Source organism: Balaenoptera borealis (assembly GCF_965194805.1).
Source record: "Balaenoptera borealis genome assembly, chromosome: 5".
NCBI classification, from domain to species: Eukaryota; Metazoa; Chordata; class Mammalia; order Artiodactyla; family Balaenopteridae; genus Balaenoptera; species Balaenoptera borealis.
The window spans coordinates 29,463,330-29,480,390 of record NC_138862.1 but is presented as its reverse complement, the minus strand read 5'-3'; the positions used below and the strand labels follow the sequence as shown (position 1 = coordinate 29,480,390).

The 17,061-nt window shown below is 33.5% G+C and overlaps 1 protein-coding gene across 11 annotated transcripts in view; it reads right to left on the bottom strand.

Annotated features, from left to right (window-relative positions):
- Positions 1-17,061, bottom strand: part of SAMSN1 (SAM domain, SH3 domain and nuclear localization signals 1) — a 212,751-nt gene that overhangs the window by 21,971 nt on the left and 173,719 nt on the right. For 9 of the 11 annotated variants that reach the window (XM_082391930.1, XM_082391934.1, XM_082391937.1 and 6 more), the window contains 2 exons: positions 3,103-3,174; positions 1,654-1,803 (listed from right to left, as the gene is read on the bottom strand). In XM_082391930.1, the coding sequence (XP_082248056.1) occupies positions 1,654-1,803; positions 3,103-3,174 (222 nt within the window). Of the gene's footprint in view, positions 1-1,653; positions 1,804-3,102; positions 15,811-17,061 lie in introns of those variants that run through there. The other 2 variants (XM_082391932.1, XM_082391931.1) reach the window with 2 other exon arrangements.

Here is a 17,061-nt window from a genome sequence, read left to right as displayed (position 1 = left end):
ATTGTGAAAAAGTCATGAGACAAGATGAGATCACTTAGGAAGAGAGAGTAAACTGAGTAGAACATCTAGGAACAAGCCTCAGGAAGACTCAATATTTAGAAGGACAGGAAAGAAAGCAGAGCTAAGAAAGGAAACTTGGAGAAAGAAGGAAAGCCAGAAGAATGCCCAAAGAAACCAAGAAAAAAGAATGCTTCATATGTAATGAAATCATCATTTGCATCAAGTACAGCTGAACAGTCATGTAAGAAGAAAGAAAAGTGACCATTCGATTTGGCAATGTAGAGGTTAATACTGATGGTGACAACTGTTTTAATGGAGTACTGGGGACAGATCCTATTGAAGTGCGTTAAAAAGAAAATAGGTATAAGACATATAGATCAATGGAATAGAATTGAGAGTCCATAAATAAATCCATATATTTATGATCCATATATTTCTGACCATATATTTATGATCAATTGATTTTTTCAGCAAGGATGTCAAGACAATACAATGGAGAAATAATTGTCTTTTCAACAAGTAGTGTTGGGACAATTGAATATCCACATTCAAATGAATGAAGTTGGACTCCTACCACACACCATGTAGAAAAATTAATGGATCATACACCAAAATTTAAGAGCTACAGCTATAAAACTCTTAGAAGAAAACATTGGAGTAAATCTTTGTAACCCTAGATTAAGCAATGGTTTAAATACAATACTAAAAACACAACTGATGAAAGAAAAAATAAATTGGACTACATCAAAATTATAGCCATTTGTTCTGTAATGATAACATCAAGAAAATGAAAATACTATCTGCGAACGGGAGAAAATATATCATATCGCAAATCGTATATCTCATAAAGGATCTGTATCCATAAGATATTTTTAAAAAAAGCTTAAGAGCAACAATAAAAAGACAACCCAATTAAAAAGCAGGTAAAAGATTTGTATAAACACTTTTTGAAAGAAGATATGCAAATGGCCACATGAAAAGATTCTCAACATCATTAGTCATCAGGGAAGTGCAAATTAAAACTATAATGAGAATCCATTTCACACCCATTTTGATGGCTAGCATCAAAAAAACAGACAATAACAAGCGTTAGCAAGCATGTGGAGAAATTGGAACTCTCACACATTGCTAGTGGGAACGTAAAACGATGCAACTTCTTTGGGAAATAGTTTGCCAGTTTCTCAAAGTATCAGACAGAGTTACCATATAACCAAGAGAAATGAAAGAATACTTCCACATAAAAACTTGAACACAGATATTCATATTCATATTTTAAATCATGCTGAATCATTCATTCAGCATGATTTAAAATAATCCCAAAGTGGAAACAACCCAAATGTTCATCAACTGATGAAAGGATGAATAAAATGAGGCTTATCTATAAAATGGAATATCATTTGGTAATGAAAAGAAGTGAAATACTACTGTTTGTTACAACATAAATGACATATGTTCTTCACATACTACATGTGTGACCTTTCTAAGCCTCAATTTCTTCTATTAGAATGTGATAATGCTTTCTTACACCCAACTTCTGGGCACAGTTATTGAGGGAGAAAATAGACTGAAGGCCTTCATAAACTGCCAAGTATTTCTAAACTACCTAGAAAAAAATTAACAGAAAAACACAAGTGATTAACAGAGGACACTTACCTTTTCTTCAGAAAGGGCTTTGATATACTTTTTACCCACTTTTTTCTTCATTGTCCAGGAAATAGCTCTCATTTTTTTACCTAAACTTCCTCCATTATTTGAAGTTTTGTTTTGTTCTCCACTTTCATTTATGCGTTCCCCTTCATGTACCTAGTTAGAATTATTTACAAAAAACAAAATAATAAAGCAATAAAAAACATTGTCATTTGTCCACACTCCCTCTTCTTCTCTCTTTTCTCTACTTCAACTTTCTTTATCTTCACTGTAAAATCACAAACTAAAATAAATAAGAAAGTATATTAGTTTATTACTATCTGTGTTAATTTACCATTGCCTAAGTTTCAAAAAAGAGTACTATAAATATTTTTAATTTCAGTTTTTCCTATCTTCCTTTACCAAAGCTTTGAAGAAACTATCTAAACATATTTTTAACTTCAACATTTTTCTGTGCTGTTCTCTTTCATAGCCTGAATCACAATTTTATTTAGATATTTATTTATGGGTTTTGTTGTTGTTTTAAAGTCTGTCTCCTCCTAGACTCTAGGCTTCATGAAGTAAGGATTTTCACCTGTATTGTAACAGTACTTTCTGAGTGCCTAAGGGAGATCCTGTCATAGACTAGATGCTCAATACACATTTACTGAATGAATGAATGATGGTTTGCTAAAAAATGTGCAAACTACTTTATCAGGTTCACTAAATTGTTTCACACATTGCTAGGCCACCATTACTAGTCAATGAATTTGAATGAGCCTGAGCAACTTTTATAGGTTAACTCTAGAATTATAAACTTAATAACAGTAAATATATCTACGTATGATTATGGAAAGTTGAAGGTTTATACAATATGGGAGTTTGAGATTGACATATACACACGGCTATATTTAAAATAGATAACCAACAAGGACCTACTGTATAGCACAGGGAACTCTACTCATTACTCTGTAATAACCTAAGTGGGAAAAGAATTTGAAAAAGAATATGTATGGAATGGTCACCACTGAGACATTTCAATGTGTACAGAAGTATGAGAGTGCAAATGAGCAGCCTATGCTCTCCTTAACTAATTTCCAATTAAGCCATGTAATCATTTCCTAAATTAAAGCAATTACAACTTACATAAAATTTAACATATATGTTGTTTTATAGTGGAAATGCTCAGAAAATCTGGGATTGTCTGTGTTACTTTAAACTGTAAATCTCTTCTTAAGTTGACGTTCTGCCTTCCCAAACATCTGTTAGGTTTCTTAGATGGCTTTTTACTCTTAATGTCCAGCATGGTACTAGATACTAAATAATTGTTTGTTCATTTATCACAAAAATGTATGCAAGGTTATGATTTTTAAATATATTTCTTTTTCTTACTGTAATTTGCAAAAATTATACTGGCTTCATAATTTTTCATAATGTGTTTGTATAACACTCATTAAAATGGAATAGAATACTAACCCCAGTTGAATCATCTGGTTTTGATACGGAATTATTCCGAAAACGGTCAAAATTCCCAAAACTGCTGCTGCGCTATAATATAGGAAAGAAAAAGGAAAGGAAATTTAGGATTTGTGACTTTCACTGATAAAACTGCTAAATATATTAGATTATGGTTCAGTAAGCATCAGTCTCTTGCCAAAACAGGATTAAAAAATCTCTTCTCTCTGGAATATCTAAAGGCGCTGAAGGTGTAACTATTATTAACATTGTAATATTTACAGTTCATAAAATGTCTTCATATGTTTATGTTACAGTGTTAAGCACCTTGGAGAAAAATCTATTAAATTATTTTTAATTTATAGTGTTACTTTTGCTCTTGAGAATGGCATGTATTACTAAACAACAAACCAACTAATAAAAAAACAACAAAACAAGCATTTGAGTAGATCCACAATTGTGCCTCATAAAGATCATATTTATCAAAAAATAAAAATGAACACAAATGCATTTCCTGTTGCTAACTTCTGATAATTTGAAACTCTCTACTAGATGTCAGAATGAGAAGGCACATACACAGACCTATTAATAAATTGAAAAGAGCATTTAGGTGTTCAGAGGTTGGGAGGAAAATGACTTTTTCCACATTTAACATGGAATTACAATGAGACCCCTGGGTCAGTTTCATTCACTGGTTTTGAGAAAAAGCTCAGTATGTTAACACAAGACTTATTCTCTTGGATACTTTTTGCCTACAAGGCTAAATTTTTATTCTTATGTAACTCATTCTAGGCAGGTAATTATAAACAATTCCTGATATACTGCAAAGTAAATGATTCTCCTAAACACATTTTCAAAAATCTTTAGAGTCTTTGAGTCACAAAATTGATATTTTCTCACTATTTAATTTTATACATTGTTTGGGATGGTGGATATCGGATGTTACAGACTTTATATACCCACAAATCCCAAGAATATGTTCTATCTTAAGAACTTTATCTCATTTCAAGCTTATAATATTTTCAAAATAAGCTGGTGGTACTGAAAAATAACCTGGTAATTTGAAAAGTTAAAAATGGGAGTCAGTAATCTATAAAACTTTGTATTGTCCTTTAAAAGTCACAGACCATTTTAGTTCAAGTCAGCTTCAAAGGCTCTTAGTCTTTACAAGCATTTTTATTCTCATGTCTCCCTACTAGTGATCTTTAAAACTCCTTGTTTCCCTTTTAAATCAGTTGAAATAAAAAGATCCTGACATGTGACATGGGGTTAGCTTGATAGACAGTGTGATACAGAACGTCGCCCCAAGGATGACGGCTGTGTTAGACACAAAAAATGCCTTTTGCTGACTTGCTACCCCTGATGAAGAAGCCCTTCAGCTTGTGGCGAGAGAAGAGAAAAAGAAGGACTGAAACTGAGAACCACTCTGGTTCTCACGCAGGGCTTACTAACTTAGAGTGATTTCCCAGAGCATTAATCACATCTACTTGCCTAGTAGGCATTTCTGCCAGGCCATAATTGCCCAGAAATCACAAAAGGGAATTGAGCGTATTCTTGTGCTGCTTATAAACAATCTGAACACAGGGAAATCTGTTACTCTTTTATATACTTGAAACATTCTTATGGCCTATTGGAGCCTGTGCTTAGGGCAATTTTGTAGTCTACAACCAGCCTATGTCCTGACTACTAAATATTAATGAGGGTTACAGCATGATATCCACCACTGGATAATCGGTCGTGTTGCCCACGAGGGCACAGAATAGGCTCACTTCAGCATTTCTCTACAGTATATTCTGCCATTAACTAATCAATAGTCACCACCTTTTAAAATTAATTCTCCCCTCACTATGTCAATAAAGAGAAGCAGATTATGGAGTAGTGGTTTTCAGGACTATTACTTTGGGTTTTGTCAGTCATCTCATTATGAATCACTCAACAGCTTTAAGCCAGAGGAGTAAAATATCAGTCTGTGCTAAGACACCCTTTAGAAGCAAATCTAAGTATTTAAAATAACGTTTTTAAAATTTCAGTATTCTCTAGTCAAAAAGTTAGTGACTTTCTGAGATGGTTTCATAATGTATAGGTTATGGCTTAATGAAAAAGGGTTAATGTCTACTCTGAGATATGGACAGTGAACAAATGTGTAATTTCTACTGCTGTTAAGTTTCTAGTGAAAAGGTGAATCATGTGGAGGTAAGCTGGTTTCATAGATGATAGTCCTTTATAAATAAGAATGTATTTCAATATTGATAATTTTGCACTGTATAATTGTAAAGGATTAGGTTTAGCAAATACTATTTTGTGACAGAGCTCCCATCAAGACAGAGTTATTATATAAACAAATAGCTATCGACAAAAGAGTAACTTAAATAAAAATGTAATTGATATTTTAGATAATTCTTTGTTTTTGTTGACATTAGATTATATTTAGTCTTTAACTATAAATCTATACAGTCTTTCCTTATGCAATAGATATGTGTTTGTAAAATGGCACACCTGTGGAAGGTAATTTGGAAAAACTAGCAAAATTACATGTATTTGCTCTTTGACCCAGAAATTTCATTTCTAGACATCTATGTCAGAGATACACTTGAATATAAATTGATTTACTCATCCACATTCAATGTAAATCTTTTATATTATTGAAAAGCTATAAACCCCAATGTTCATCAAGAGAAGACTGATTGAATAATTTATGGTAAATTCAAACAATAGAAGTGTGTGCATCTGCAAAAAAACTGAAATATAACTATCTGCTATGGAATGATCTCCAGGCTATAGTGTATGTGAAAAGAGACAAGTGGAGAAAAGTGTACATAATAGACCGTCTTTTATCTAAGGGTGGAAATACATGTATGTGTCTCAATACAGGCAAAAATATATTTTCCTTCTTAGAGAAATGGGGTAAAAGAAGCAAAGTAAAAGGGACAGAAAACAGACTTCTCTGAATATGCCTTGTTTTATAAATTTGACTTTAAAACCATGTAACTTTTAAAAATATTTATAAACAAAATTAAATAAAAATAAAAGCAATCCTTAACAATTCCAAATAAAAATAATGAATCTAATTTCATATTAAATTGGTGGCTTAGAGAGAGGAATTATTTTAAACAATTTTTAAAAAAGACAGTAATTTGATGGTTTAAAGGACCAAAAAAATAAAAAAGACAAATTTTAACCTGTTTTCCAATCCCATTTACAATTTCATCCAAAAAAATTACCTAGGAATAAATCTAACTAAGGAGGTAAAAGACATGTACTCAGAAAACTATAAGTCACTCATGAAAGAAATTGAAGATGACACTAACAAATAGAAACATATACCATGCTCATGGATTGGAACAGTTAATATTGTAAAAATGACCACATTACCCAAAGCAATCTATGGATTCAGTGCAATCCCTATCAAAATACCAAAGGCATTTTTCACAGAATTGTATGAATTAACAAATAATTCTAAAATTTGTATAGAAACACAAAAGACCTTCAATAGCCAAAGCAATCTTGAGACAGAAGAACAAAGCTGTAGTTACCATGTTCCCTGATTTGAAACTATACTACACAGCTACAGTAATCAAAACAGTATGGTACTGACACAAAAACAGACACATAGTTTAATGGAACAGAATAGAGAGCCCAGAAATATACCACACTTATATGGTCAATCTACAGCAAAGGAGGCAAGAATACACAATAGAGAAAAGACAGCTTCTTCAACAAATGGTGTTGGAAAACTGGAAAGCTACATGCAAAAGAATCAAACTGGATTACTTTCTCACACCACATAAGAAAATAAACTCAAAATGGATTAAAGACTTAAATGTAAGTCCTGAAACCATAAAACTCCTAGACAAAATCATAGGCAGTACGTTCTTCGACATTGATCTTAGCAATATATTTTTTGGATATGTCTCCTCCTGCAAGGGAAACAAAAGCAAAAATAAATAAATGGGACTACATCAAACTAAAAAGCTTTTGCACAGCAAAGGGAATTATCAACAAAACAAAAAGGCTGCCTACTGAATAGGAGGAGATATTTGCAAATGATGTATCCAAATAGGGATTAATATCGGAAATACACAAAGAATTCATACAACTCAGCATCAAAAAAAGAAAAAAAAACCCAAAAACCCAACAACCCAATCAAAAAATGGGCAGAGGCCCTGAGTAAACATTTTTCCAGAGAAAACATACAGATGGCCAACAGGCACATGAAAAGATACTCAGCATCACTAATCATCAGGGAAATGCAAATCTAAACCACAATATCACCTCACACCTGTCAAATGACTATTATCAAAAGACAGCAAATAACAAGTGTTGGCCAGGATGGGGAGAAAAGGGAACCTTTGTACACTCTTGGTGGGAATGTAAACTGGTGTAGCCACAATGTAGAACAGTATGGAGGTTCCTCAAATAATTAAAAAATAAAACTACCATACAATCCAGCAATTTCACTCTTGGGTATTAATGCAAAGAAAAAAAAAAAAGCACACTAATTCAAAAAGATACATGCACCTCTTTGTTCATTGCAGCATTATTTACAATAACCAAGATATGGAAGCAACCTAAGTGCACATCAATAAATGAATGGATAAAGAAGATGTGGTATACAAATACACACACACACACACACACACACACACACACACACACACACACACCCCACACACAATGGAACAAAAAGGAACAAAATCTTGCCATTTGCAACAACGTGAATGGACCTAGAGGGTATTTTGTTAACTGAAATAAGTCAGACAGAGAAAGACAAATGCTGTATGATTTCACTTGTATGTGGAATCTGAAAAAGGCAAACAAATGAAGAAACGTAATAAACAGAAACAGTCATACATACAGAGAACAAACAGGTGATTGCCAGAGGGGAGGGGTGGGGGGATGAGAGAAATAAGTGAGGAAGATTAAGAGATACAGACATCCAATTGAAAAATAAATGAGTCACAGGTATGAAATTGGGGAATATAGGAATAATAATGTAATATCATTGTATGGTGACAAATGGTAACTAGACAGCATGTTGGTCATTTTGAAATATATAGAAAGATCAAATCATTGTGTTGTACCCCAGGAATTAACATAGTGTTGTAGGTCAATTATACTTCAAAAACAAACTCAGAAAAAGAGATCAGATGGTGGTTACTAGATTCAGGAAGTGGAGAGAGGGGGATTGGATGAAGGTAGTCAAAAGGTACAAACTTCCAGTTGTAAGATAAGTAAGTACTAGGGATGTAATGTACAGCATGATAAATATAATTAATACTGCTGTATGTTATATATGATTGTTAAAAGAGTAAATCCTAAGAGTTCCCATCACAAGGAAAAGATTTTTTTAATTTTTATTTTATCTTATATCTATAAGAGATGATGAATGTTCACTAAACTTAGTGTGATAATAATTTCATGATGGATGTAAGTCAGATCATAATGCGGTGCACGTTAAACTTATATAGTACTGTATGCCAATTATATATCAATACAACTGGAAGGAAAAAAATTTAAATTTTAACCTGTTTTCAGTATTCACACCATTGTTAATGATATCGATATATAAAAATGTGAATGTTGAGAGACAATGAAAATAAGTAATGATGTTAATGACATTTGAAGTCAAAATTCTCAGTCTATATTCTCAAATTTTTCATTTTGTCATACCATAAAGTAGGTAAGCTTTCAAAGACTACTAGGGCCATACCAAAACAACACAAGGGCCATATTGAAAGATTGTCACTAGGGTAAATTGTGTCCAAATATGGGACAATTTTAGTAAAAGGAAGAATAATAACTGAGCTACATTGAAATACATCTAATATATCAAAATTCATGAATTCATAATGATACTAAGAAGAAAAATATCAATTGTTACCTTCGGAAATGTTACAGCCATATTATGAAAACTGGCAAATAAAGGGAAAAACAAACATTTAATCTGTCCTTCTTGTATGAAACATTTTAGAGTAACTAAATATTTAATAAAGGAAAATTGTTCTTTCCATGTATATGTGTGTATATATTCTAGCTAATCAATTAAGTGATGAATTTACAAAAGTACCATTTTGTAAGTCCCTAATGCAATAATGGATCTAGGCAACAATCATCAATTGCTACTCAAATCACAAAAAAGAATGAACCAGAATATGGGCTTCATAACGGAAGCACCTAATATCACCAATGAAATATTCTTAAAAAAAAAAAAACCGCAATCACACCAAGCTTCTGTATCTAACTACCAGATTACAAAAAATACAGAGACAGAGGAGCATATTAAATGACATCAAAAAGATGAAGTCAACCAGAAAATTTTAGGCAATGATAAATTTACAGGACAAATAACCTGGTTTCTTCAACTAATCAACAGAAAGAAATAAAAGAAGAGAGGGAAAGTATAAATTGAGAAACTTTAAGAGTTGTATCAACTAAATAAATACTGTAAAATCCATAGATCTTATTTAGGTATAGATCAAATAAGCCACTGTAGCAAAACACATCCAGGAGACAACTGAGGAAATTTTTAAATAAGTAGCTAAATGATGATATTGAGGAAGTATTGTTATTTTTCATTTGTAATTCAAAATAATCTAGTGAGGGCAGGAAGTATGTGGGCATAAAGAAGAGACACGACTGGATGTTATTTAATGATTAACTGGGTGATGGATATATGGGGTAGATTGCACTACACTCTGAGTTTACATATGCTTGAAATTTTCCATAATAAAATGTTGGGTTAAAAAAAGAACCAAATGTACCTATATAAAAGCTAAAAAATAATTTACAAAGAGTTAATAAGGTGTAGGGCAGGGGGAAGCATATGGGAAAACTGTACCTCCCTCAATCTTGCTGTGATCCTGAAGCTGCTCTTAAAAAAAAAAAAAAAAAGAGTAAATGGTTGCACAACTTTCTAAGGAACTAATTTTTAAAGATGTCATTAACATTACTTAGGTCATGGTTGTTTAGAGGTATGGACGTATTTAAGGAGAAACTAAAGTTTTGCTTTCTAAATTTATTTTAGTACAACTAACTTTCCGATATGAATGTATTTTACTGGACTACCTTTTGAAGACTATCTGATTGTGTGGTACAGATTACCCTCTTCCACATAGTCTACTTGGTTTCCACAAAAATCGGGCTGAATAAGTGGCATTTGAACTCATTTGTGTGTGTGTGTCCCTACGCAATGCAAAGAACTTAAGAAAGGATTCTTTTCTGTTGGTCACATTTCTTCTCTAGTTTTGTAGAATTCTAATTATTACAGAATGTCTATTCATTATATAAAGCTAGCAGGGTTCTTGGAAATCATATAGTCCTTCTCAATGAGGAAACTGTTATAGGAACCAACACTTGCAAAAAAATGCCCCCCTCCCTTTTTTTCAATTCTCCACCCTGCTGTGCTCTCCGCTATGCCATCCCATAACAAAGTTTTGATCCTGTTTTCCATTTTCAAAGAAACTTGCTATCTAAGCGGGATGAAAAGTATGTAAAGTTAGCTTGATATATAGACTAGAACTGAGTAGGTTTCTTAAAACAATGACCATCCTAAATTTATCAACATGAAGGAGAATTAGGGAGTCTCTTTTTTTTTTGGAATGTAAATCAACCTTTTGACCAAAACCAAAAGATTTGAACCCTTATTTTCATTTTTTAACCACTCTCCAGCTTCCGGGATCTTCAAGTAAAATCTTATCTCCAGCATGACAATATTTGGGTAAGGCATCGGTGGAAAATTTCACAGTCTATTTCAAAGAAAAAATTTGCATATATGAGTCAGACATCTGCAGTATTTTGAAATATACTGGCAAATTAAAAATCACACACCCTCTGCCAATGAGTTCTCACATCATCTAAATATTGCACATAGAGCCTTCATTGGTAATATGCTCTTAAAGTTCAGAATTCTCTTTCAGCACGTGCTTGTATGAATATTCTATAATAATGGTATGCTAAATCTCAATAAGCTTGTCAGCCTTTATCCAAAGGCATTCGAGGATTTAATTGTTCTAACTAACTCAGGTGCTGAGATCCTTTGAGGAGTGTGAAACAAATTTAACTCGCTTAAAATAATCTGTGAGGATTGCCTCAATGTTAAATAATTACACTATCATGTGGCGCTGATGGAAGACAGTTGTTTGGGCGTCAGGGGGCTGAAGGCTGAAAGACAAGCAGGGTGTGAAATAAGGCCTTCAACACTAACATTTTAACCTTGGGTAAAGGCAACTCAGTACTCAAATATGTATCAATGCTCTAAATATTTTTAATGTACATCTGGACTCTTAGAACAAAAGTTAGTCTACTTGATCTCTCTGGTTCAGTATCTTTCCTATCAACTGCAGGCTATCTAAAGGAAGTGCAGATTCTGACTCCACCACAGTGTTTTAAAAAGTTGTGTCAAAATTTCCATGCTAAAGCTTTCCTTTCAGAAGTTGACGTGCCAAGAGATGTTTTCTGCAAATTGAAACTACCTCAGAGAAAATTACCTAAAGGAAAAAAAACTAGAACTAAAAAAAAAAATCAATGCAGAATGAGCCATACCTGCAAAAGTGTTCATTTGTATCAGCCTATTTAATGTAACAAAAATAAGTTTTATGAGTAAAAACGATTCAAACATTGAGAATTCTCAATTGCACTGCTGCATTACTTACTTATTACCATATCTCATGATTTACATTGCATTCACTGACTATAAGTATGCTGCACTTTTAGGAATTGAATAAAAATTAAGATATTCTATTTTAGCTGAAAAGAATTTTTAAAATAAATAATACTGATATGTCTTAAATATCTTTTTTTCAGGTAAAAAGCATAATGCAACCAAAGTTCAGTCACTTGATATTATTAGGTATCAACTCTTACAAAATCCTATAGAATAAAAAGGAAATGCAAAACTTTTAAAAATGTGACCATGATCAGTCTATCTCGAACTTCTCATCTTCTTGTTTTTCCTATTGTAAAGCTTCTGCTGGCTTACTCACTCCTGTATTATTATTATAGCACTTACTTTCTATTCCTTCTCTCTCTTTTACTAACTACTAAACCCATAAACAAGTATACTAAGTGGTCCCTCTCGATCCTCCTGGAATTGTCTCATTATACCATCCTTCCTTGAAATCTTCAAGAATTCCCCTAGGAAACCCACTTTTACAGCTTCTCTAATTTACAGTAGCTTCTCTGCCTGCCTTCAGGCTGGAAGGCATATATGCCAACAAAAATCTCTCTCTGCTTATGGCCTCTTACCCCTGAGGATCTGTTTTGATCCTGCCTTCTGAACCTTCCACCTGCACTGTTGGAAACCGGTATTTGCTCACTGCTGTCTTTGGGGAGTTTGGACACATAATGCAAGATGTAATATATTTACCACACACACATTCTTTCAGCCTTCACATCTGCTCCATTCTTTTCCCAAATCTCTATTGTAGGCATTTATCTTCATTACCGCTACGCAACTATGTGCTTATAACCTCATTCCTGAGTCAACGAAATAACAACTTTCAGCTCTTTAGTTCCCAAACTCTTGCCTCTCCAATCATCTAAAGTCACAACACTGGACTAATTTCCCTAAAACACCAATTCTCATCATTCCATTCTTCTTCTCAAAATATGAAGCTTGCTCCACATTGGTTTCTTGGCCCCTGAAAGCTTGCTTTATGCCGAGTGATTTATCTATAATTATTTCATTAAACAAATACAACCCCCCTCTGAGATAGTTATTGATTTCTTCAGTTTACAGATGAGGAAAACTGAGGCTCAGAGAGTTTAAGTGGCTCTTCTTTAGTTAACAAAATGAAGTCCAAACTTAGCATGCTGCACATTCGTGATTCCCCCTGGATTCAGGTAATGCTAGTCAGTCTGATTAAGCAGAACTTCTGACACTTCTTGCTGGCCAGTATGGACACACTCATTTATGTTTCTAAGCTGTTGCTTGTGCTGTTTTTCTCTCAAGGAAAGTTCTTCCACTCTTCTTCCTCCTACTCAAATCCAGCCCATTCTTCAAGGGCAGGATCAACTCCTACCTTGTCCATGAGACCACTTGCTGACACCTCATCATTTTAGCACACATTGATTGCCCCCGATCTTAAGGGATGTAGGCCTATAGAAAAAATCCTACAGTTGGGAGCCTTGGGAAAATCACAACAGATGGCAAATCCCACACACATTTCTCTTCAAGTTAAATGACAAACACCATACATTTCACAGTTACACAAAAGCAAATTATAACTTAATCACGTTATAGTCAAAGAAAACAATTTGCTGATGTTTAATTAAGGAGCATAATGTTTTACATTATGCAATTCAGTATAAATATACTAAGGGGCTTCTATGGCTAAACTTTGTGCTTGGGACCAGGGCTGTCTGTATGAATAAGAATCTATCCTGTAGGAATTTACACTCTATTGGTGGCATCACATAATTTCAATTGATAAGAGCTAAATAGAGCCATATTCAGATGAATGGTATACAAACATAGAAGCAATTCCTAAAAGCAGATTATATTTACACACATAATAAATTAAAAATGTATACTAGATGTGAGCTTGGAAATTTATATTCATCATTATTTATACTTGTACTGACTACTTAATACATGAAAGGCATTTCGTATGCATATGTCTATACCTATATTATTGATAGTCTGAAGAAAGACAGTAAAATGATCACAGATTTTGGACATGAAATTAGCTGAAATCAATACAATTTGAATTTGCTTAACCATCTTCAAAAATTATTTACTGTAAGAGATTGTGTAGTTATTGACTGAGGGACTACTTAGAAATTGCCAAATCTAAAGAGGATAATTGCTAAAATGATGATAAAGTAATAAAAAGACAATGAACCACACACTGTATTTTAAAAGGAGCAGGGGATGACAAAAAAAAGTGTCTAAATAATTATCTCCCGAACTCTTCAAGGGAGAGAAAGAAAGATTGTTTGTAGTGAACATAATCATTTGGGGGCACTAGAAAAGTGTAGTGTATTCACAAGAATATATCATTAGGATTTCCCATTGTCTGGATGGACTATCTTTCGAAACCAGAATAAGCGGAACTTTTCAGTTCTTTAAACCAGCTTGGATGGGTTGTTAAGACCTTCATGGAGAGCTGTGTTGAAAAGCGTTCCAATGCCACTTTCGGGCTTAGAGTTAGAGATCATGATTAAACATGTCCACCAAGGTTACACAAGATAGTGTGTGTTTTAGGGAAGATGGTGGGGAGGGGAATGAGGAATTACAGGTAACATATTTTATGCATTCACCATACCTATTCAATGATAAGTAATTTCTGTGAGCAAATTTCCATTACTAATTTTGTTTTCTAGGCACCTTGATAGACAGAATGCAGTATGAAAAATGGATGATTCAGATTTCCAGTTACAAGAAATATGTATAATCCTCCCATAAATTTAGAAATTAACTTTCTATTGCGTACATATTAGATTTTTTCTACTTATAGCCAAATATTAAATAATATTTTAACTATAGTCGCAACATTGTTGTCAACTATTTGAATCCTATAATCTTCAAAAACAAATAAATAAGTCTGCATCAATAATTCTCCAGAGTAGCATATGGCTAACAAAAGAAGATAATAGTGAATATCATGGTTAAAGAAGGCAGCAGTTATTTAGGAGAAGAATAACTTTTTTTTTTTTTTAATTTTTATTTATTTATTTATTTATACTTATTTTTGGCAGTGTTGGGTCTTCGTTTCTATGCGAGGGCTTTCTCTAGTTGCGGCAAGCGGGGGCCACTCTTCATCGCGGTGCGTGGACCTCTCACTATCGCGGCCTCTCTTGTTGCGGAGCACAGCCTCCAGACGCGCAGGCTCAGTAGCTGTGGCTCACTGGCCTAGTTGCTCTGCGGCATGTGGGATCTTCCCAGACCAGGGCTCGAATCCGTGCCCCCTGCGTTGGCAGGCAGACTCTCAACCACTGCGCCACCAGGGAAGACCCAGAATAACTTTGAAGTAGTAATCATAGCAGGCCTTACTACATTGATGATAATCTTAATGATCAATGTCCTGGTTTTCTCAGTAAAGGCCATAATCTACTATTTGTTCTACCTACTAATGAAATTATATCATATGTGTTATGCATAGTATCATTAATCTAAAAGACAAACTATTGAAAAAATGAAAGAGAGGTTATGCCTATTCAAATTTAGCATCAAAGAGATTTGTAAAAAGAAAGAGTTAACTTTTTATCATCGAAATTAAACTGAACATTCTCTTTCGCGGTTTTAGATTTAAGCCTTTTCTCCTTTTCAGTAATCAGAGAGAGAAAAAGTCTTGAAAAATTTTTCTTAGTTAACATGCGGTGGAAGAATGTACAGTACCTTTAAGTCCATGAAGATACTTATTAACCTACTTAGTAGTTGAGTATGTTGACTCAAACTGTAGGATCTTGAGAAATTTCCTAACCAAGTTTACCAGTCAAATGTTTCTACCACTAAATCCAATTACTCCAGTTTTAAAAATAAAATAAAATCTTCACAAAGAGGCCAACATTCATAGTACCCATTGCTTTGAAATCATAGTTAAATAAGGGAGTGAAAATAAAGTTGGGAAAATAGAATCCATTTAATACACTTTCCCATCAAATTCTCTGGAACAAAAACTCTCCTTTACCTCCGTTAGTCTTCAAAGTCCACCACATTCACTTGGCCTCTGGGTACGTAATGACCTCTAACGTTCTCCCCAAGGGATATTCCAGTCATGCAGTGATCTCCTTGAACACAGGTAATGACAAACAACAAGCTAATTCTCAAAAAGGTTTTTTTTAAAGTCATTTTTACTACTTTTAAATGAGTGTGTTTGATGCATGATTTTGGTCCCCCTGATTAATGGTCACCGCCAGCCCAGCTTCTGGAATTGTAATGTTTCTGTGAGCTTCCCTCCAGCAGAGCTCGACCATTAATCCAGTGGCATATGTCAGCTCAGCAGAGCAAGGTCACTCTTCTGCTTCAAGGGGAACCTTTTTAGAAATAATAAAACTGACAGAAAGTTCTCTTTTGCATGTTTTATGCCACCTGAGGTTGAGTGCTGCAGTTAATATCATAAAGCTTATAAACATTCCCATCTCAGGCAGCACCCGCTGACACTATGCTTAGGAATTTAAACGTTTTTTTCTTAGTAAGAACAGACATGTTTATGTGGGGCAAATATACAGTATATGATCCCGAACAAGGAAAGAATAAGTAGAAAAAAAATAGTTGTAATAGGATATTTGGAAGAGATGTTTGGGTTCTATAACTTCTTCATTGTCAATTACATTTATTTTCCTTTCATTGTATTTGGATTTGGCTCTAAAAATATTTGTCTATTGAGGGGTTAATAGTGGTTTGAAATGTAATAGTAGTGGTAGAAATGAACTCAGTTTATGACAATTCCTAAACCTACAATATATGTCTGATAATTGTAGAACATTTATCTTTGAAGGAATTTTATTTTTAAAATTATGAACCTTTGTTTCATTGGTAATGGGTACTTTAAAATTGATAAATAATTATAGTGAGATATTCATAAGCTTAAAGTAATTTGAAATTTGTAGATGGCTTAGTTTAGAAAAGATGATGGCTGTATAATAACTCACAATATAAAGAATATATACCCATAAGCATTACAAAATTTATATATCAAATTATTTATTATTACTGTTAATTAAAAAATCAAAGTTGCCTAGCTAAAACCATGTGAATATTCAGAAAAAATTTTAATCAAATATTCAGACCAATGTCATATCACTATATATTATGATATTGATATAAGGTAAATCTGTCTTGAATCTTATTCCAGGAATTTAAATTGTAAAAATTATGAAAAACATAGAAAAGAAACTTCATTATTTAGCTGTCTTTATTTTATGAATATAGAGAAAAGGTGGCAGGTGGCAACTTAAGCCAGTCCTTCCAAGAAGCCAGCTCCTTGGTTGGGTCTCCATGTCCAATGTCAGGCCCTCACATTGACAGGTACAAGAACT